We start from the raw sequence: 22542 nt of genomic DNA, 5'->3' as shown, positions 1-22542 counted from the left end.
TGTTCTTGTACTTTAATGTGTGTTTTCTGTATACCTCGGGACTGTGGAAAACAGTATTTTGATCTTTGTGTGTGTACAAACATATTTTGAGATTGACAATAAAGTTGACTTTTACTTGATTTAAAAAAACAATCACCAGTTAAATATGTGTATCGGTTCAGTATCTAGAATAGGTGCATCTCTAGTTCATCAAATATGAATACACAAATACTACATTTGCCTTGAAAATAATGAATGCAGAAAAAAGTGCATTCTGTCGCTTTGCTTGACAGTTTTAATTGAAACCTGACATACAGGTGAAAGAGACAAAAGTATGTTCAGTTATAAATATAAAATGCTGGATTATTCCTAATTGCTAACAGAAAACATATTAGACTTTGAACTGTGAACAATAATTGGTTTTCCAGGCTCATCTTTTCTGTACATTATATTAAGGACATGGTGTCAGAATGTCCCTATAACACCTACAGGTTCTCAGGATGTTCCATTATGGAGATGGCAGAAAGCAGCTTGACAGCGTCCACCATCATGTGAGACACCCGGGGGTTGATGGCTTTGACCAGCAGAGGAATCCCTTCCGCTGAATCCAGCATGGATTTTAGGCCGCACTAAAGACAGAAAGAAAGTGTGATGATGATGATGATGATGATGATGAGAGAAAGCTGAATGAGCAAGATAACGATCAGCCTTTCATGTTTAAAATGATAGTGTTTACATCACAATCGATTTTTCTCTTGCAGGCTCCACATCATTTACACTCATTAAAATGATGTGTAATTATTAAATGTGATTTATGCTAATTATCTAGTGTTGGTTGCATTCACAAATTTAAAAAAATGAAAGCACAAGAGTTATTATTGACAGCATGTATTGAACAGCAAAGTTGGTCACATTGACGCCCTCTAGTGGAAGAAGTGCTACACTGCAGATAGGACACAACATGGGCTTAGAATGAGTCTATTACTTGGTCTGTTACAACTACAGGCAACAACAATGTAAACCATAATAAAGACAGAATGAAGGATTTCTATGCAATTAATAATACATTGTCTTACCTTGTTGTTCATGAAGGCTTTTAGACAGCGGATGATCTCGTGTTGACATTTCACTCCGATATGTCTAGTTTGTGGAGAAAAGTAGAGATACAAAAAAGACATTACAAACACACTGCTAAAGAGTCAAATTGCTTATCGTGTGGTTTAAATGTCTCACGAGCACTCTTCTTTGTCGTCCTGTAGTTTTCTAAGCAGATTCAGCAGCAGGGCCAGCCCCTCATCTCCGAAGTTCTGCACCCAACTGGAAGAGATGAGAGGACATGATCGATACACTGTACTTTCATATTTTCACATTTTATGGCTCACTTTCTATTTGGTGGTTTTTCACATTGACATTATCTTGCAATTGTATGTTAGAAATAATAATACAAATGTAAAAGTGTTGTTTTGTTTTTTTACATTTGAGCTTAAGCATTTCATTTGGCTTCTTGGTACTCCTCTGAACGTACTGAATAGAGAGAGATACTGCGTGAATTGTGACAAAGACCTACTGAACCTACTCTTAACCTTAAAGTTTTGGATAAAAGCGTCAGCTAAATGCAATGTAAATGTAAATGTAAAGTCCTTTTAGGCATGTATCATTTGAGTAGCACTAGCATGAAGTACTTGAATTTCTGGTGTTAAAGTAAACTTCATAATGTTGAAAAATTTCATTTTCTTTTAATGACACATTTGTTGTTACATTTTGTTGGCTAAATGATAGCTTGTTATGTTGTGTATGTAGCTGACGCTGTAGCCTGTAGGCTTTCTCTTATACAGAAGAATCGCTGACACAGTGCTTAAACAGTGTTTCGTGTAAGTAACTGAACTTACTTTGCCGCCTGCCATTTTGTTGAGATGTGTTGTAAATTAATATTAATATATGTTTCTAGAATATTGTAATCGAAAAAAATAAAATAAATGTAGGGCCATATCTACCACAGCTGTGTGAGGAACAAAATGTTGCTACCTTTAAGTCAGCTTTTTAAAATAAAAGCTTCTTAATTAGCAAGTGAAGCATATGTAAATAGGATGATATCACCTTTGCACCTGAAGACACTGCAATGCTTATTTCTCTTTCTTTGTAAAAGGGCTTGAGTTCTGTCAAGTTACATGGCGATAATTAAAGATCAGTGAAGTTTCAATTGGATCGAGGCCTCGAGATCACACAAGGAGATTGACACAGTTCATTTGAAGGAGTTATTGCATGAATCTGGTTTGATGTGTTATTTGAATTGACACTGTGTGTACCTGGATATCACTGTGTGTGTGTACCTGGATATATGTGTGTACCTGGGTGTGTGTGTGTGTGTGTGTGTGTGTGTGTGTGTGTATGTGCGTGTGTGTGTATGTGCGTGTGTGTGTATGTGCGTGTATGTGCGTGTGTGTGTGTGTATGTGAGTGACATACACACCTAGACTTTTGGGGACCCTAAGCGAGCTTTGGCTTGGGGGCCCCCCTCACTCTAGCGCGTTCTCACTACAACACGGNATTGCATGAATCTGGTTTGATGTGTTATTTGAATTGACACTGTGTGTACCTGGATATCACTGTGTGTGTGTACCTGGATATATGTGTGTACCTGGGTGTGTGTGTGTGTGTGTGTGTGTGTGTGTGTGTGTGTGTGTGTGTGTGTGTTACCTGACAGGGTTGTTGTTGAGTGAGACTCGCAGAGATTCCAGACAGCTCAGCAGCTGTACGTCTCTGTAGTCTGACTTTAACTCCTGGATGTACATCATGGCTGATTTGGTGCTCTCCTTCTGGCTTTGACCCTAAATCAACAAATACAAAATCACTCTGTTTTTTAGCATTTATATGCATCTTGTTACAGGTTGTAATTGGTGTTCTCTTTACAAGCAAGCACGTGGCAGGGCACCAAGGGCAACATTCAAGCCTACATTTACATTTTGATTAGCAGATTTCAAGGGTACTGTGCGCAGTATTTTCTCTTAATAGGCTTATTTCAAAGTTAAATGAACTGTTAGGAACCATCTGTGCTTGTGTATATAGGTCCTTCGAGCTACTCTTTCACTATTTTGGATTATTTTATACATGCTGCTTCATTTACCCAATTATGCAATGGTAGCTGGTCTTTCTAAGGCTGGTTGTGCTTTTTATTGACTCTACATTCACCAGGGAACATATTTGTATAATGTCTATAACAAAGCAAAGGAAAGGGATCCCTGAACACAGAGTCAAGGGAAGGCATTTGACTCCACATTTGAGTAATCAATTAATCAAATATTGTTAGAGCCATTTTCATTTAGTCATTATGGTTTGAATATTAGGCTTAATAATTATATAAGGATTTAGATTAAACTCTTAATCATTTATTTTTGTGAGTCACACTATGGTTTAAAAGATATTCATTTAAGGCTCACTTATTTGTTACCAAATGTGCGTCAGGTATCGCGTGCATGTCTAAATGCCTATATATGGCAGGACAATGGGACACAGCTGATTGTGATGAGAAGGGGAAGAGTGCTCCTTTTGATACTGATAACTTTGAGTTACTATGAAGCGAGGAAATGTGTCTTCCTGTTTCTATGCCGTTTGGATCAATTAATAAAACTGATCTGATTCAACAACGATCTCAGCTAAATGTATTTGGCGCGTCAAAACCCACAACCCCGACAGAGAATAGGTTATTAAATGTAGACACGGATTAAAACGCCACCACAAATATAATAGTGTCACTGTATGATCGGATCACTTTTCTCATTTGGCCTAAAAAAAAATCCTTCTGCTTTCATATATTTGATCACTTTGGTTTTAAAAATAAACATGAGAAAACCCATATGGGGCACTATGTGTTTAGAACAGGACAATACGGCATTTAAAGGCCCAACCGTTTAGTTCTTCTGAAAAACAACAACTTGCATGAAGCCGTCTGTAAATTCCCTGCAGCACAATAAGCAATGTGTATTTTGGTACTGACCGCTTTAGACGTGTGGAGGTACTGGGAGACCATCTCTCGTTTGATCATAATGTCTTTTGCCCTGAGAGGCTGCTGCTTCTCCCCATTCAGGTTCATATCCACCTGAAGAAAGGCAGGAGGAAGAAGAGGAGACAAATACGGTTGGATGATGATCAGTGCATGATGACATTTTCATCTGTAGACTCATGCAATTAACAAACAGAAAATGCATACTAAAATGGAAAACACTTTTGTATTTTATGAGATATTTTCCTTATAGTCTTTACTAAATTGAAGGCAAGGGATATAAAGCCCCCAGTGAGATGATAATGGATGCTTTAACAGAAGTCTAAAAGTGTGAGCTTTGGATTTGCTAAGTCAGATAATGAGGAGAATTATTAGATAATGTCATAACTTTTAGAAATGCAAACATTTAAGTCGCAAGAAATGTGTGTTTTGTGTTTAAAGGAAGTACTTCACATTTGTGTTAAAGCATACATATTGGGAGCATACACAGAAATAATGAAGGTATCTGTGAGAGGAATATACAATGTACACGTTTCCATGGCTGTTCACAGGACATGGTGGACGGGTCATTCTCCAAAAGCTAACTCTTTCCCACACAAACCAACACAGTCTTTCTCACCAGCATCTGTTCGAACAGGTCCAGGACAGATTCATCTGAAAGATCGTGCAGCATGGGACTCTGAGCGTTGATCTCGTAGTTAGCCGCTGAAGAGTGCCGCTGACTTGGGACCGGGCCGGGCTTCTCCTTGTCCTTCTTCATCCTCATGCTGGTGAAACGCTCCAACTGGATTATCAGACGACATGACACGGGTTAGAGGAAAGGGGTCGGAGGGAAAACAAACAGTGTAAGCATCACAGTAAGGACACAGAACAAGCTAGCAATCCCTAATCAACTCCCAATGTTAAACAAATGAACAAATATAAAATGCATGAGGGCTATTTGTAAATGAGTTTTAGTATTTTCTGTTTAGTAATAAAACAGTAGAAACCTTTCAACAAAGTGAGACGAGGATTAGGGATTAAAGACGTCAAACATTTTGCCAACAGACATTTCACACATGCAGTGAGCGCTGACACGAGCAGAGCATAACACTCATTGTTTGATAAAGGAATTGTAAAAGAAAATGACTTTGTGTGGTCATGTGTTAAACCTTGTGTTGAAGAACATACATTTTTGGTTATACATGTAATCTTGGCACATTCTGACAGTGACCGTGGACAATGATTTATGAATAGTAATCTGTTAATATAAGTATGACTCCTCCATGAGTGCATCCTAAAAGCATGCACATACAGTGTGAGTACAGCACAGGACAAAACACGCACTTAAAAACATTTGTGTTATTGTGGATAAGGTTTGTGTGGCAGACATTGTGAACATGACAGGAAATGGATAATTGTCAGTTGAGTTATAGGTAACACGGAGAAATGGACAAGCACATATGTGATGGTCGAACGCAATAACAAACCTACCTCGTCAGGAATCAGGCGTTTGAGTTTCTATAAACGGACGAATGGATGATGGGGAGAAACATTTAATGGAAGGGAAGGAATATCAAACAAACGGATTGAGGGAGAAAAAGAGAAAGAATCAATTAGACAGAAATTAAATAAAACAGGAAACAGATCCAAGAAACTGTCTACAGAGTTTATAGGAGATTAACGGTAGGACAGAAGGAAACACCATCAACAAATCACTTTCATAACTGAATTGATACACATTTATAGAGAATTCATTTCATTAAATTGGAGTTAAAGTTGAGGAAATCAAAGGTCTTAAATACACGAGTGACCAATAGGCAGCAGATCAGCAGTCAACACTGATCAGTCAAAGGCTCAGAGACATTAATACATTTTTCAATCGTGGAAATGGCCAACTCTAATATATGTAAAATACATTTGCATCTCTTGGCCACAAGGTGTCAGGCTAGCTCTACTAATGTTCCCATAGGAAACCCAATGTTAGCAGAAACTCAAGCACATGCCCCTGACAAAGCCCAAGCTAGGCAAATAACAGATACATCATTCAGAACCAATATTAAGGTTACGAAGTAGCGGGGAATAGGGGATGAGCCTGAAGTGAAAAACACTGCTTTCAAGAACCTTATCAAAGTTAAAGTACGACGATATCCACATTTAGTTCTTGATTGAAAGCTGGCCTAGTATTACAAGATCAAGTCAATACTTTTTCCACATATTTTGACAGAGGAAAGCAAAAGTCACAAGACACTTCCAAGTGCCTCACTACGTAAACAACGTACAATAAATCCAAAGTGAGTTAACCTTGGGGGGGGGTCAGTCCCAGAGGCAGAGAGGTCAAAGTCTTCTCATTTAAAGAGCACACAAACGTAGTCAAAGCAGTGCTATTCACTGATGCTGACCCTGTGTAGGAAAGGTGCATTAGCCTGTGTGTGTCTGTTGGTAGACAAAACAACTCCAGGTAGGAAAAGCTTTTTGAAACTGAATTTAAACTTGAAAAGGTTTAAACAGGTTGTTGTGGCGTTGCTGCTTGTTGATCTCATGTATCAGCTATTCTGTTGCAAACAGAGTAAACTGATATTATAAATTCAGTTGGTTGAATTTGAATCCAATTTGAATGAAGTCAAGATCGAGTTTCTTGTTGAAGCAAAGACAAGACCAAAAGAGAAAATAATAAACATGATTGTAGGTATCTGCAACTTTAACAATTCAAGATATTCATATTATTATTACACCGAACTCATCAACATGTAGAGGACTCCTGCCGTGTTGTGAGAGCAAGCACTCAATCAAAGTGACAGTAATGGTAAAACAGTCAAAGTGATCATAGTGTATTATTTATTTATTTTTTCATAGTTACTATTCTATAACTTCGGGTGTTTATTTGCTGAATTTGTGTTTTCCCGTATACTTTATATTCCGATGATATATATTTCTATCTAATATTCTCTGAAAAGTGCGCTTCTCTTTGAGGTTAATATAAATGGTAAAAAGTATAGACCTAAACAGCTTAAAAGTGTAAAGTGGCACATTATAGCAATATATCTGGTGACATCTTTTGCAACTGAGATTGTTTCATCCCATTGTCTTCAGTGCTCCACTTATTGTTGTCAGCGAGAGTCAAAATGTATTTTATTGTTTACCTTTTACCTCCAGTTTGCTCATTGCCTCAAAGCTCTAAAGGAAAATAGGTCTAGAAAACTAAACATAGGACAGAACATTCCTATATACAGCCTACTGCGATACGTTTGCTTTGCATCATGTTGATCCTGCTGGTGTAAATGCATACATCTTTGCTTTTAGGTGTCTAGATTCAACCATTAGTGCTTCCTAGAACACCCAGAAGAGACGTTTACAACAGTCTTTAAAACATTCACACAAGCCCTAAAAAGTTCTTAAGGGAGCAACTACTGCAACATCAAAATGATTTTATAGTATCATTAAAACTCAAATTAGAATAGTAAAAGATCCCATTAAGAGAAAGGCCAGAAAGTAGCAATGCTTCCCGTGTCATTACTAAAGTCTGACTAAAGTTTCACACTAAAGAATGACTAATGCTTTATTCTTTTCTGGTGGCAATCAAAATGTTTTTGTTTGTTTGTTTGTGCGAACACCTGCTGACAGCCTTGACAAACAATGTCATGTTTTAAAGGAAATAAATTATGTTGAGAAAGGCACTGAATGAATGCTGAAATCTGATCTGCTCTGCTCTGCTCTGCTCTGCACACACACACACACACACACACACACACACACACACACACACACACACACACACACACACACACACACACAAAGGGTATGTATTATTTTGTCTAATTCTTTATAGGTTTTCTCATAACCTTATTGTAGTAATTAGTGATGCTCCGATCGCCAATTTTGGGGCCGATCATCGGAATCAGTATCAGGATTTCTGCTTCACACACGTTGCATACCGCTATTTTACGGTCTTTTTCGGACACCTTAAAATACTGCCAGACTGGTGAAGCCATTTTGGCGAGCTTGTTTTGCCGCGCACAGAGAAAAGTGTCACATATTTTACGTCATGTGATCGGCGCATCCCTAGTAGTAATTAAGAATTCCTGTGCAATTGTCAAGGGCCTTTACACCTCTTTAAACCTACAATAATGTGGGCTGCCTACGATAACAGCTACAGATGGACAGGTTCACCTCGATCAAGAGAATAGGTAAAGAGGAGGGAGAAAGAAAAAGGCACTTAGATTATGTGGAGAGCATTCAAGGGAAGGATGCTTCCGCTTACACAGCTGCCATTAAACAGCCCACTTACCCATGAACACAGACAGGGGCTGAAACACAGACACACACAGCTGTTGTGGTGCTACTAGCCCACAAAACGGAAACATACAGCTAACAGCGGGCACAGAGGATTGTGGGAAATAATCGCTCAGGAAACTGAATATGAGGAAGGAGGAAGACAGTGATAGAGATAAATGCGAAGGAAGAGAAAAATGTGTGTAAAGTGTTCAGTTCCGCTTTTCATCCCACGAGTGCAGTTGACAATACATGCACTCATATATACATTCACCACAGTGTTAGAGTGTTAGAGCCACGGCTGTCTTCGAGGGCTTCAAACGGGCCTGAACTGTGTCTCTGTCTGAGAGGAAGCATGAAGGCAACAATGAATCGCCTCAGAATTAGTTTAAAAGTACCAGAGCCTCCGTTAAATAAATGTGAGCAAATGCTATTGAGCAAAGTATTGAAACTGGTTGCTTATACAGCTGGAATATAGCTGAATTTTATACCTCAATAGTAAAAAGAATATTTTCAGATATACAGCAAATGTCATTGACAGTAAAAATATGCATCAAAAAACGTAACTGTCTATCTGCAACTGTTTTTCACTGTTAAGCATCAATTGAGACAGAACTCTTTCAAAACTGACTTTGTGTTAGATTTGAATTACATGTATATCATATATCAACTTAAAGTGGACCTATCATGCTATATTTGAACAATATATTGTAGGGCCATACCTATATAAAGTATATAAATATAGTTTTTTTTTTCAAAATACCAAACAGATCCTGCATTTTAGCCATGCCTCATTTCACTCTATTTGCTCTTTCCAGCCCTGTTTTTGCAAGGGCTGATTCTGTGACGTAGCTTTAATGCAAATGAGCTGCAGCTGACCACGCCCCCGGAAGTCTTCTTCGCTGCTTTTGTGGCAGACTACAGCGCCACTTACATGCCTGGCATATGTACTACAGTGTCTCCAGCGCTTTCGAGCTGCAATGGCCGGCCGTGGCCCAACCCCACATTCCCCTGATAGGTGGAGAGTTGCCCATATAGGCGGAGCACCCCTTTTGTGACGTAGAAAACAATTCAAATCTGGATCAGTCTGTATCAGATCCGTTGCAGCCACCTTTTTAGAGATTTGGGTATGGAGGAAAAGAGAGAGGATTGTGTTTTCTGACACTTGGTGAGTTCCCCGACACACCGTGGACACGTATTCATGTATAAAAGACGTACAAAGTCGCATTTTGCATGATAGGTCCCCTTTAAAGAAGATTTTGTAAAAAGAAAGCATGATATGATTATATAATCCACTGACCGTCCATAAACAATGATACTAAATCATTACGCTGCTCAAGTATACCATCATGAAAAGGATTTTCGTGTCAGTGACATTGATCCCTAACAACACTGAAAAAGAATCCACACAATTAGGGTTAGGTTGAAAAAAAGTTCACCTTACAAAATGTAATGAGTATTTGTTTATGATAGGTGTTGGTGGAAATTAAAACTGCTAATTTGCAAGTGAGAGGATATTTATAAAATTAGGAAATGAAACACAATGCACTGATTGCTTCTTTGCAATTTTCTTTGCAGGACAAACCCCCTCCAGTGCCGACACAAAGCCCTTTACAAAACATCCACACATGCAAACATCCACACATACACACGCACGTTGAGCCTAAGTGTTCCAGAGGGAGCGTTAGTACACAGCCTTGAAGGCAGAGGCAGAAATAAGGAGGATGGGGAATGGGCTCGTCTGTAGGACCAGACAGCCTAAGAGAACACAAATCAGCAGATGCATTTGGCTTGTGACACTGACAGCGATATAATGAGACAGTCACACACTGCTGGTGTTTGTGTGTGTGTGAGCACCTGCCCCACACACATATTGAGGCAGCAGGTCCTAAGGGTGGTGAGAGAGATTATGTCAATCAAAGCAAGACAACTAAGTAAATGCAGACTGACAGAAAACAGAGAGGCCACGTTTTCAGTGAAGTACCAACAGTTGTGTTGTGTTTGATTGATGCACAATAGTTTAATGGCTGGGCTGTGCAATGGGGACAATTATTGTTTGTATACCGATATAATTACAAATGTGATAAGGATGTGACATGTTTTGTATTTGTCTTAGGGCTTGATTTACAAATTAGGTGAATAACACCCCATCATTACAAGTCAATCTTTCTTATATCCTGCATTAGCTTCATTCATTACATTACATTACATTACATTGCATTTAGCTGACGCTTTTATCCAAAGCGACTTACAATAAGTGCATTCGACCAGGAAGATACAACATTCCTGTAAAATACTAATTTGTCTACAGATATGCGTATATTTTAGTATTCATCATCACAAAACAAAAGCCTTAATGTTTCATGGTATATTATTTGCAGTAGAATATATCCGGTAGGCAACATCTCTCTGATAATCATAGCCCTATACAGTTATGACATGCACAACCTAAAATGTATTGTTACGGCAGCACAGATAGCACTGAGATCGGCCATGATGCTGACCAATTAGAAAGTCTGTGAGACACACTAGTAAAGTTTTCTTATTAAATCAGGATTATAGCCACTGGACGGTAAACTGTCCTTAAACTTTGAGAAGGTCTTTGCAATCAAATGTGTTCAAATGAATGGACTGGGGGTCTTAAAGTCCAACATAAGCTAGATTTACATATATTTCTGTTTTGTCAACATGAGTTATTTATCAGTGATCTCCAGGCAAGAATTAGTGTCAAGCCCTGCCTGTTAGCGAGGTTCAATGGTTCTGTCTCTGTCTCGGCCTTGTCTGCCGGTTTGAGCAGCAGCTGGGGACTGGCCAGGGACCTTCGTTATAAAAGGCAAGAAAGCCCATAAAGCTGGATTGCAACATGAAAAAAGTAAAGAACGAATATTAATAAAAAAGTGAATTGCCGATCTATAGATAATTAACACCACTTTGTACATTGCCAAACTAAACATAAAACTTTATTTGTATGCCTATCAAATGTATAACACAGGAAATAATCCCATAAAACCACTGAGGAAAGAAATGACCTGTGTGTTAAGATGGATGTGGGACGACTGCACTTTTCTGGGTGTGTTCTGTTGCATTATGGGTAAAAGGGGGTATTGGGGTTATAATATTTCTGGAGGAGTAGTCAGTGGGGACGGATTAGGTCCTGGGTGAATGTACTGAGAGGGCCAGGGGGCGGGTGAAAGTGGGGTTGGAGATGGAGGGTGATGTAATTGTAAAAGAGAACACATTATTCCTAATGTGTATTTGGAGGAAAGATGGGTGTTGTTTCGCGATATATATGAAATATGAAAACTTCTGGCCAGTGAACCTTAAAAACTGGGGAGATACAGGGTAGTGTGTGCGTCATTGTATTGCTTAAATTGTTGCCATGGCTACATACACATAGTAATCATGATGTGACACAGTGGGAAGCTGCACTTGGGCAGGCACACCCAACCGAAAAGTTTCCTAGTAATACTGTCAAGCAGGAAATTACAAGTTCAACCCAGATGTACTGCACACACAAACAAAGCTGATTGGTTAACAGGGTTCCTCAATTCACTTTGAAATGTTTACCCTAAGATGACATTTCACACCCTGAACATGATGGGCCCCTTTTGAGCTATCCAAGAACAATATTTGAGTATTCTACTAAAAGAGCGTAATGTTGTAATCTTGTTTCAGAGGAACCCTGTCTGTTGACACATGCCAGTGTAGTTACAACTTCTAAGCAACATATGACAAACATTAACTTTGAAACCTTACAGAAAAAGAGGCAAAGGAGAGCTGAGGTCCAAACTTCACAGGTCTCCTCTCCACTACAACTAGCTGCATTTGACCTCTTCCAATTCTTTCACATCCGATCTTCTCCACGCCGCACTTTATGCCCCGACACGCCTCAGCGACCCACCGACTCAAGGTGCGTTTGAGTGCACTAACTGCCTATGATTGTATATGTCGGGGCAAGTGGGGCATGTTTGCTGCATGACTGCTCCTCGTAGTTGGTCTACTGTTGTTAATGGAGACACAAAAGCCAACCACCCCCCTCTACTTTAAACAAGGGACGCCACTGTTGCCATGTCACTCTTGTTGCATCCCTTCCTGTCTGTCGCCTCACATCGACTGAATACACTTTAATATTCAAATGTCATGACATTTGTTTAATTCATCTTGTATTATCACATTACATTTAATCATTTAATTTCAAAATTGAGTTTGATAATACATTTTCAACATACATGAATATAACTGACTATAACCATTTACCAATAACACAAGTTTATAAAAAAAAAAACACTACATTTTTCTGGGACTTTCTCCTTGGGAACATCATCACAAGAGGGGATTGCCTTGCCTATATTCATATATGGGTCAGGAAAAGAGAAAAACGGCCCTAAAAGAAAATATGGTCAACCCCCACAAACATATTTTGTTTGACTATTCTGAAGGGCTGTCAAGATAACGCGTTTAGTGGCGTTACATTTTTTAACGCCACTAATTATTTTAACGTGTGTAATGTGTATTTGTCCTCGGCCCGCCCCGTAGTTTCAGAGCCCAAAGGCTTGACGTTGTTGTTGTTGTTGTTAGCTGGATGGTGGGAGATTCTAGCGAGAGATATGGATACAAAAAAAGGTGTTTTAAACAGCAAGCCAAGCACACAGCTGACGCTGACAGCCCCGCTCCTGCCGCTCGCTTGCGGCAGACTACGCTTGAAAGTTTGCCGGAGAGACGCTTGGACACGGCGCCTACGAGCAGCAAGCTTTCAACAGCGATAGCTAAATGGGTGGCTACAGCTTAACATTGTGGAGGACGCGGGGATGCGTTAGTTAATTTGGATAGCATCCAACTTGTGGACTGCACATCACAGCGCATTATTTTGACCCTAGGGGGGAACTTCAGTCTCATGCTTTGACTGTTATAAAGACAGAGGAGCGACATTTCACCGACAACCGTAAACAGGCTTGTCTGTTTGAGCAACTGGCTCAGTGCAGAGAAGTAGACAGGGTTGGGAGAGAGTGTAAGAGAGAGAGAGGTTCCAGGTTGTTGTATTGAGAATATTCAGGAGGATATTTGTCATTGTTCCATGATAATAAACAAACATTTGCATAAAGCATATTTGTCCACTCATATGTTGATAAGAGTATTAAAAACTTGAAAAATATTCCTCTAAGGTACATTTAGAACATGTGCGATTAATCGCATTTAACTATGGACATCATGCGATTAATCGCATTTAACTATGGACATCATGCGATTAATCGCATTTAACTATGGACATCATGCGATTAATCGCGATGAAATATTTTAATCGACTGACAGCCCTACCATTTTTAGATCCAAACAAGTGTAAAGTAAAAAATAGTAGTGCCATAGTTGCAACACCACTTGTTATTGTGTTATTATTTATTTATCTCAGACTTAAGTGTATGCTGGGGCATCTTGTGATAACATCTTTAAGATTGTTTGATTTTTACTACAAATTATGTAAACTAAAAAAGTAGGGTCCTGTCAGTGATGATATATTTGTTATTTGTAAGGCAAAGTGATGCCAGTGTGCCTTAGTGTAATCAAGAGTTAAAAGCATATTTGAGATCATATCACGCATAGCGATTTTTATTGCCAAGATAATCGTGAGAAGAAATGCCACCAAACGATGCCTACCTCCACGACCATCACCTAGCCTGACGCAGTAACCAATCCAGACCAGTTATACCTCTGAAAGCTGTTTTGTTTTATGACTCAATTCACAGACCTTAGCTTACTTGCACCTCTGATAGGTAACTCTGATAACTCTGGTGGTGGTGTTAGGTCTAAAGAACCATTAAAAGAAACCCCTGTTTTCTTAGAAGAGAAGAGGCTGTCACACAGCACATTTGAACCCAATACATCGTCTGCTCACAAGTGGAGCATCCATTAGCACACTTTGCAGTAAGATCCCTCACACAAACTAATGTGCTGTTTACACGAGATTATGAGAACGAAACGGGTTGTATCCGCTACTTTTCTCTTTCGTGTAGCCCGTTCGTTCACACGAGGTCGTAACGGAAACACGGAAACGGACCCCGCAAGCGATAACGGGCCCCAAGGTGGATAGATCTGCAACCTGAACGCTCTGGGGGGGCAAACGGCTCCGTGTGCACGCCCTATACGATCATTTCCCGATAATGAAGCCATAGCCCCACCTCTCCCCACCTCTGCTGCTCACTGCTGTAGCATGGTCAGTAGCTACTGTCAGTAGCTATTGACCAGGCTACAGATGTTAGTGCAAAATCTACAGCTCCTCTACCACAACCATCAGCAACAAGTGGACATGGAGAATTACATGAACTACATGTTGCTAAATCCACCGCGGGGCATAAACAGAAGGGCAACCATGGCAACCATGCTCGAGGGTCTTTGCTGCTTTTGGTGTATTTTGTGGCGAAAGTACAGCGCCACTTACAGGCCCGGCATATGTACTACAGCGTCTCCAGCACTCCCTAGACTTTTTTGATATCGTATTCAGTTCGTTTCGTTTTCGTGTAACACATGTTCACATACTGTATACAAATCCCATACTTTCACCTCCACATTAGCACACAAACTGGTAAGTGTCTCCCACACACATTCTCACCACTTCCCTCGTACCTAACATACTCGGTGCACTGTTACAGCACAGAGACTTGGCTGATATGCGTGCATCATTGACTGCTCCTACAGATGACTGCAGCCTTCTGAATTCACAGAGACAAAGGCAGGGATTGTTCCTATGGTGGCTCAGAGGCCCAAGAACAACCAGCTCATTACACACCTATGCCCTAAGACAGGCGTAAGTAATGATAACTGCCTAAAAAAGAAACAGCACAAAGCTAAAGAGGGAGTGCGCATGAAGGTTCTCCGTCATTGTTTGTGGGTTTTGGCGTCTCTTCACTTGTGTGTGTGTCGCCGCAGAATGAACTCATGCAGAAGCTGAACGCCATGAATCACAAGCTGGCACATAGCTGATTAAGATATGCTGTTAATTATTATTTGATACAAGCCGCTACCCGAATAGCAAACGATGATGTTAACTAAACAAACACAAGAGCGGATAGGGAAATAACAATACGATTGTTACCTTCATTACATTAGCTAACATGACAATGTACAGTCCAATGTCATTTCCACAACCTGATTTCTACAAATATGTTGCATCATTTGAACAGTGCATTGTCTTTGATTTGTTCAGGCAAATATGCAAGCAGAACCGTTGAAGATTCAAAATGGACACCAATGACCACATGTTAGTCTAATTAACCTTCAACTGACTTTTAAATGTAGACATTAACCATGAGCTGTTATCAGTACAATTTAAACATACACATAAGAAGTTGTTTAAGCAACACAATTGATCAACACACACGTTTCGCTGTGCAGATATGTCGCAGCCCACCTAACCATACCTGCTATATGTATCACCTTCAGCTACTGTATGTAAGGCCAAACTCCTTTGATATGTAAAACATATGGTGTAATAGACCAACTCAAATGAACCAATCTTCATTCCCTATGATACCCACAGAAATCCCCCGAGCCGAATTTGGCAGTAGACTAAATGTGAGGGACTTTAGTGCTATTATTTCTTTAAAATAGCTCCATAAAAACCTACTGTACAGACTAAGCCACAGAGAATTCTATGGAAATGAGAACCTAAAATAACACTAATCTTTATTTAAGATGTTTCCATATTTTTACAATGTTGCCGTGGACACAGTGCCATTCACTCGTTACCTGGCGATGGCTATTAAAGCCTCAACTATACATCAGCTAACAAAGTGATTATAATGTGAAGTAATGACAGATTTCAGGTTAAGCTAAGTTTCCTACAGTCCTCGCCAAGACACCGCAGGGTGTGGATTTGTGTGCAGCAGCTACATCTCTTCTACAGCCTTGAATGGCTTAACGTCTTTCTCCATTCCTACAGGAATAGACTGCTGTCCTGCAGACACTGCTGTGGGAGTGCCACATAGGCCCGTGCTGTCTACAGTCGTGGTGTACAGAGCAGTCTGAGATTAGCTTTAATCTGTCAGTGAGGACTGGGGAGTCACAGAGGAGGACTGACACTGTAATCCTAACTAAGCCCCCCCCATACACACCAAAGGTAGGAGCATTCATATCTGTGAGAATCAGTCTACAGGTCTGTCCATCCACCTCTCTACTTACAAGTGAAACAGAGAGTATTTATACTCCCATCACAACACTGCCAAAATACAACCATACTTGTACAGAACATTTTATTTCGACAAATACCTATTTTGTCATAGAACACATGTAGTTTCATGTAAGTTAATGAACTTAAATGAGGTGACGATAAATAAATACATTTTACATTTCTGATTTTATTTCAAAAATATTTATCATTGCTGATAAAATAATAATCTAAGTTCAAATGTAAAGGGCTTCTCATCTACATAGCTGACGACTTACATCTGCCTACATTTTTTTTTTAATACAGTTGGCAGTATCATAAGGTAACAGGCAATGGGGGAGGGGACTTCAAAACTATTCTACCATCCAACACGCACTTCTGAAGGACCAGCGGCTTATGAAGCGACATATCTTAGCCAGCTCAGTCAGCCTTATTTTACAGTATAAACACAAAAGTTGGGACACACACACTTTGTTTACATTAAATAAGCACAACAACCTGACTTACTCTGGGAGAATAAGAATAATAAAAAGCAATACTCAAAAGCCTGCCATATGCTTCTTCAGCAAGTCTGTCTTTAAGAAGCACCAAAGTACAGAAGTTAGTCACAGTTGCTGCAGTTTGAATGCACAACGCACGTTCTGTCGAAGGCTTCATCATGTGGCTTCTGGTGTGTAAGTAACTTTCTATCATGTTATTTTTTGGCAATTCCACTTTTATAGGACAGTTGACTGTTAAGAGGCAGACAGGAAACAGGTGATTGTATTTCACACCATCCTCTGTCTTGCATTGAAATTGTCAACAAATGGTTTTTTTAATTAATGGAGAAAAAAGTAACGGTATCAGGATAATTAAAGCAAGTATCGCATCACAAAAATATTGTACAGCGCTTCGGTGATGTGGTATGAGATCTTACTGTTCATCTACTTAGGAGCCGTAGTCTATCACTTTTTTTAATTAAACATTACAAACATTTATATGTCCAGTTTATTAGTTGTGGGATTTCCTTCTCTTTCATGTGTAAACCTGTGAAGCACAATCGCAAATGTTTCCCCATTTTGTTGACCAACACAATATTCATTGATAACCAAACACAGAGCTGAGGTCACAACACTAGAAGAGGGGTAACACAGCCCAAAACATAGAGACCACTACCATGGTTTCTATTGTATCTAAGGTTTGAAAAGGTGATGATATTTCTGCCCCTTCTCCAAACAATGTCCAGTAACTCAATAATAATACCTTTCCACAGCAGCCTGGAATGTTTCAAATCTGTCTTTTAAGCTCCTGTGATGAAACCCTGCTCTGTGTTTTAACATCATCCAGGCCTCTAAAGATGTGGGAGCGGGCTTTGTGCAAACATATTTAGTAGACCACTGGTACCTCTTTGTACAATGGATGGAAAGCAGGGAAGGAAAGAGATAAGGGTAAGAAATAATGCGGACCAATACGGAAGCATGAGCGTTATTTTTTCACAACTTCCTGTCACAGCCCGCAGTATTTAAGCAATAATAACAGGGTGGAAACACTGACATATATGTATGCGTGTGTGTGTGCACTTACACAAACAAAACTAGAAAGAGTGACAATGAGATGTAAGATTTAACAGCTGGCAAATTGAACAATAGGTGAACATCTAGGAGGTCAGAGAAGTTTGAAAACAAAATGTTCTTTATTTTCATAGCTTTCCACTGAAGAACAGAAAAGCTCTACTGGAGAGGGAGCCACGTTCTCTAACGCTGACAGAAAGTGCAGGAGATACACAGAGGTGACCGTTTATTTGGAATAAAAGACACGAGACAACAAAACAAAAACAAACACCATTATCTGGACTAGCCTGTGTATTCCTTTTACCTGCTTAGACTTTAAACCTATGAGATCCTTCAACAAATATTTGAGCAAGTGAAACTGACTATGGTAAAATAGCTCGAGGCAACAAATGCAAACGTCACAGGCATTCGGTGAAAGTTGTTTTCAGGATAGAGGGAAATAAGCATGACAAAGAATGACATGCAGAGAAACAGAATGCAGTTTCCTCTACAGCCTCTCAGTAACACTGCACAACACATGCATGGTACAATATGACACACAAAGAAAACGCAGGCTGCAAAGCCTGATTTCATGCACAAACAACACACAAGTAACACAAAGGGTGTCAGCTGCACTTTCTGACAAGGACAATGGAGAGTTATGACACCGACAGTTCTTCATCAGTAGAAGTTAGCTGTCAACCGGCCTAGCTTTTCTTTCCGTCTCGTCAACCATTATTCATACTTCCTGTCTGCTCAATGTCAGGAGGTGCTACTGTACGACTTAGCTTTGCACGGCAGTCTCAGAATAGGATGCATCTGATCAGCTTAGTAGGTGACAGTATGACATTAGTAGTAGCAACAACACAAACACTTCCTCCTTAGCATGCAGCATGCAGTTGCTGTGGTCTGGTCTAACAAGAACACTTGCCTTCTGTGAATTGTTCATGGTGACACAAACAGAAAATTAACTGCATAGCTGCTTCTTCTCCTTCAAGTGAATCATGTGAAAATAATCACGATAATTGAAATTCACAATGATTATTATGTTTTATTTATTTATTTGAAATCAGTAAGCGAGGTCAAATCCTATATCATGCAATCCCTACTTGAGCTGCAACTTATGATTATTTTATTATGGATTCATCAGAGAATGAAATACTTGACATTTCCTAAAGAGAGGGGACCTTCATCGTCTCAGCAAAGCTCTTATTCACAGTTGCCATAACACATTAAAGTGCCAGTCATGATCAAATGTATTACAACATTCAGCAAGGTTAATGTGACAATTCAGCAGTCTGAGTTATTAGGTCCATTTGAGTGGGAATTATATTACAGCAATGTTACGAGGAAATTCCACATCTGTGGTGGTGGAGAGGTAGCTGCTGAAAGTTTGGAGACTTTGGTGCCTGAAGCAAAAAGCTAGGACCACCACCATTACATAGACACAAAACGATGTTTCAAAACTAAACAGCTCTCAGACAATTGATGTTGTCTGATTGATACAGGCTCACAAAGTGAAAGGGATGAGGAATTAAAAAAACTTCAGAAACAAAAAAAACAACGGAGGTGAAGATACTTAGAGATTCCTCTCTAAGTATATTATTTCAGCGGCGTGGTGACTCTGCATTCCTCTGTGTGTTACAGCACTTTCATTACACAACTGAGCTCTACCATCCAGTCACAACAGGCTTCAGAGCAAACCCAACTCTTCAGCCAACAGCTGCTCGTCTCTCTTTCTGTAAAGCACAGTAGGAGCACAGCGAACAGAGAGCACTTCTGTACATGTTATTCATTATTACGCTCGTCCATGGCAGAGTAGAGCTGCAGTAAATGCACCTATTTTAACTATTGCGTTGACAATGATTAGTCTATCCGAGGATTTGAAGAACTGAGATAGATATTTGAACGTTATATTCTGACATTTTACAGACCAAAAGATTCTTCTGCAGATAAAAATATATAATATTTATTTGCAGCCATAATTATTCCAACAAGTGTCTTCATTTCAACTTGTTATTAGAAATCCATTCTCTACATGTTTATCCATCACAGGTCTCATTAAGTTAAACATGTATAAGATCCACAAGAGCAAACCTGCTCCCTGTGAATTCAAACTGTTGCTTCTGTTGTGCTTTTGTCTACATCTCATCAGTTATGTCACCTGTCTTCCACAACAACAATAACACCTGCAACTAAATCCCTGACTTGGGGAGTGTGCACAGGAGCAACATGCGTGAACGTATAAACTATTGAGAATGAAATCAGTCATTCTAGCTCCCCAAAGCCATCACCTGTAACTTGTTATTATCGTTGACTGTAACATGTTTCTACCTCCATTAATCTTCTTATCTGCATTTCAGTTTTCTAGCTTCTTTATCACTCCCTTTTTTCTCTCTCTCTGTTACACACTCTCTCTTCTCTCCCTGTTTCTGCCTCCCCTTCTCTCTCTCTCTCCCAGTCGCTCACTGCAGCTCCGTTGCTCAGCCTTGCTCTGAAATACTCCCGTTCACTCCGAGCCAAGGGGCCCTGCCACTAGCAGTCCATAAAGCACTCGAGTTTCATGCTGGCACTCTGTCATCCTATTCTTCAGCTCACAGTATGCTCTTCTTCCACTGAGATGGAGAGAACACGAACTGTGTGTGTGTGTGTGTGTGTGTGTGTGTGTGTGTGTGTGTGTGTGTGTGTGTGTGTGTGTGTGTGTGTCTTCTAGGTGTCTGTGTGTGCCTAGGTGTCTGTGTGTGCCTAGGTGTGTGTGTGTGTGTGAGTGATAGGGACTAGAACAGACATAAATAAAACGAAAGAAGGCAAAAGACACCCACTGTGCAACAAAGCACATTTTAACTACTCCACTTGCCTCAGACGACACGAGTCAGACTGTGATTAAAGACGCGTGACCTGGCTTCATTCAAGGACGTGTTTGACATTAGGCTTCTGCTGAGGTGGTTCCCCCAGGAAGTAGGTGCACATGCAGCAGGCACCAGATTTCCTGCTTGAATGAAGGTGCACTTACCCTTGCTATTAGTCATGATCAACACCAACATGCTAACCTTAACCCGTGCCAAATGGTGACGATTTGTGCACCTTTGCAAAATACAAAGATGCATAAATGTTAGTCTGACAACGAGCAACAAGTGCCACATAAATACAAATGTAAAAAATGTTGCTCTTGTTGTGAGTGAAATTATTTTATTGTGGTATTCCTTTAAAGCTGCAACACAACTTCAGTTACAGGATGGGCCAAATGATCATGAGACGACAATATGTCACAATATGCATCAGGAAAGAACTAAAACTTGAAATCTCTTTTATGATCTGATTTCAATTCAGAGAGCTACAATCCAATTGCTAAATCATTTGTTATGAACCCATGTGTTTTATTTCCAACTCTGTTCTTATTGTGAGTCCACATGCACACTCAGATGAAATCAGTCCATTTGATTTGATGACAGAAGTAACCCAACAGGTAAATTGACGCTGCAAGTAGGCCTGTCGCGATAAGCAATTAATTGACTTATCGTACGATAAATAAAAATGAACTTGATAACTTTTCTGACCTCGATAAATTGCCGTTTACATGCGTGTTTGTTTACATAAGGATGTGACCAGCATTTTAGCCAGGCGCGCTGTGTCTGCCGGTGTTACCGAATAAGATGCGGGCCGAACAACTGGTGATATTCTATAACGGTATAGACAGATGTATCAGGGGCGTGGCCTTTGTCGAATAACCAGGAAATACACATTTTGATCGCTTCTTCTGTCGTTTACATCAATCTTTTGGTATATTTGGCTCCATAGGAACACTTTGATGCACATTCAGTACCAGTGTGTGAGGTTGTGGTTGCGATGCCGATATGCGGACGCGTACAGCGAGGACTACAAAAAGACACATGAGGTGACTGGGGATGTGTGTTCAAAACATTGCAAGCTTGAATAAATAATTTAAACCATTTATTTTTGCCAGACTTATTACTGAATATCATTCTTAAATGTGATACCAAGTCCATCTGAGACCTGTGTATACCTTCAGACAGCCACCAAGTGAAGCACACGTTGTTTACTCACAGTTTGACAGCAGCGTGGAGAAGTCTTCAGCTGTGGAGCTGTGATCCGCCCAGGATAAACTGTGATACGACTTCTGTGTCTTATATTTGTATCATACATCATTATTAATATGATGTTGAGTTGATTTGAGACCCGTTTATACTTTCATACAGTCTGTTAGTGAAACATACAGCCTGTCTGAGTTGTTTACACCCATCTCCAACGCAGCGTGGAGAGCTGTGGTAAACAGTGATCCGCTCAGATTAAACTGCGATACGACTTCTGTGGTTATCAACCAGTGAAGTTAGATGGAATTGGTTGCAAAACCTAACTCCATCTCCGGTGTGGGAATATTTGAGATTCAAGCCAAATCAACGAGGCGAACCTACGGACTTGAATGAGCCGGGCGGTGTTCGGCATTTCTTTTAAAGAGGTAGCAACAAAAGCTAGCAATACGACCAACCTTAAACTGCACCTGAAACACAACCACCCCATTCTGTTTTCCCAGCTGGGAGCAAATGAAACATTTCATTTGCAATGTTGGATGTTCAATAAAAAGTTCTGTTTGAAAGGATGTACTTG

General features: G+C 39.9%; 1 protein-coding gene across 1 annotated transcript in view; it reads right to left on the bottom strand.

Annotated features, from left to right (window-relative positions):
• The window catches only part of LOC104961548 (protein diaphanous homolog 1), an 87975-nt gene that overhangs the window by 61057 nt on the left and 4376 nt on the right, over nucleotides 1-22542 (bottom strand). The window contains exons 2-8 of the mRNA XM_010789857.1: nucleotides 5452-5478; nucleotides 4598-4762; nucleotides 3973-4074; nucleotides 2676-2806; nucleotides 1213-1296; nucleotides 1056-1119; nucleotides 469-608 (exon numbers count right to left, since the gene is read on the bottom strand). Coding sequence (XP_010788159.1) covers nucleotides 469-608; nucleotides 1056-1119; nucleotides 1213-1296; nucleotides 2676-2806; nucleotides 3973-4074; nucleotides 4598-4762; nucleotides 5452-5478 — 713 coding nt within the window. The remainder of the gene's footprint in view (nucleotides 1-468; nucleotides 609-1055; nucleotides 1120-1212; nucleotides 1297-2675; nucleotides 2807-3972; nucleotides 4075-4597; nucleotides 4763-5451; nucleotides 5479-22542) is intronic.

This window comes from Notothenia coriiceps, unplaced genomic scaffold (genome assembly GCF_000735185.1).
Source record: "Notothenia coriiceps isolate Sejong01 unplaced genomic scaffold, NC01 NC01_scaffold00033420, whole genome shotgun sequence".
Taxonomy (NCBI): domain Eukaryota; kingdom Metazoa; phylum Chordata; class Actinopteri; order Perciformes; family Nototheniidae; genus Notothenia; species Notothenia coriiceps.
This window is presented reverse-complemented; position numbering and strand designations above follow the sequence as displayed.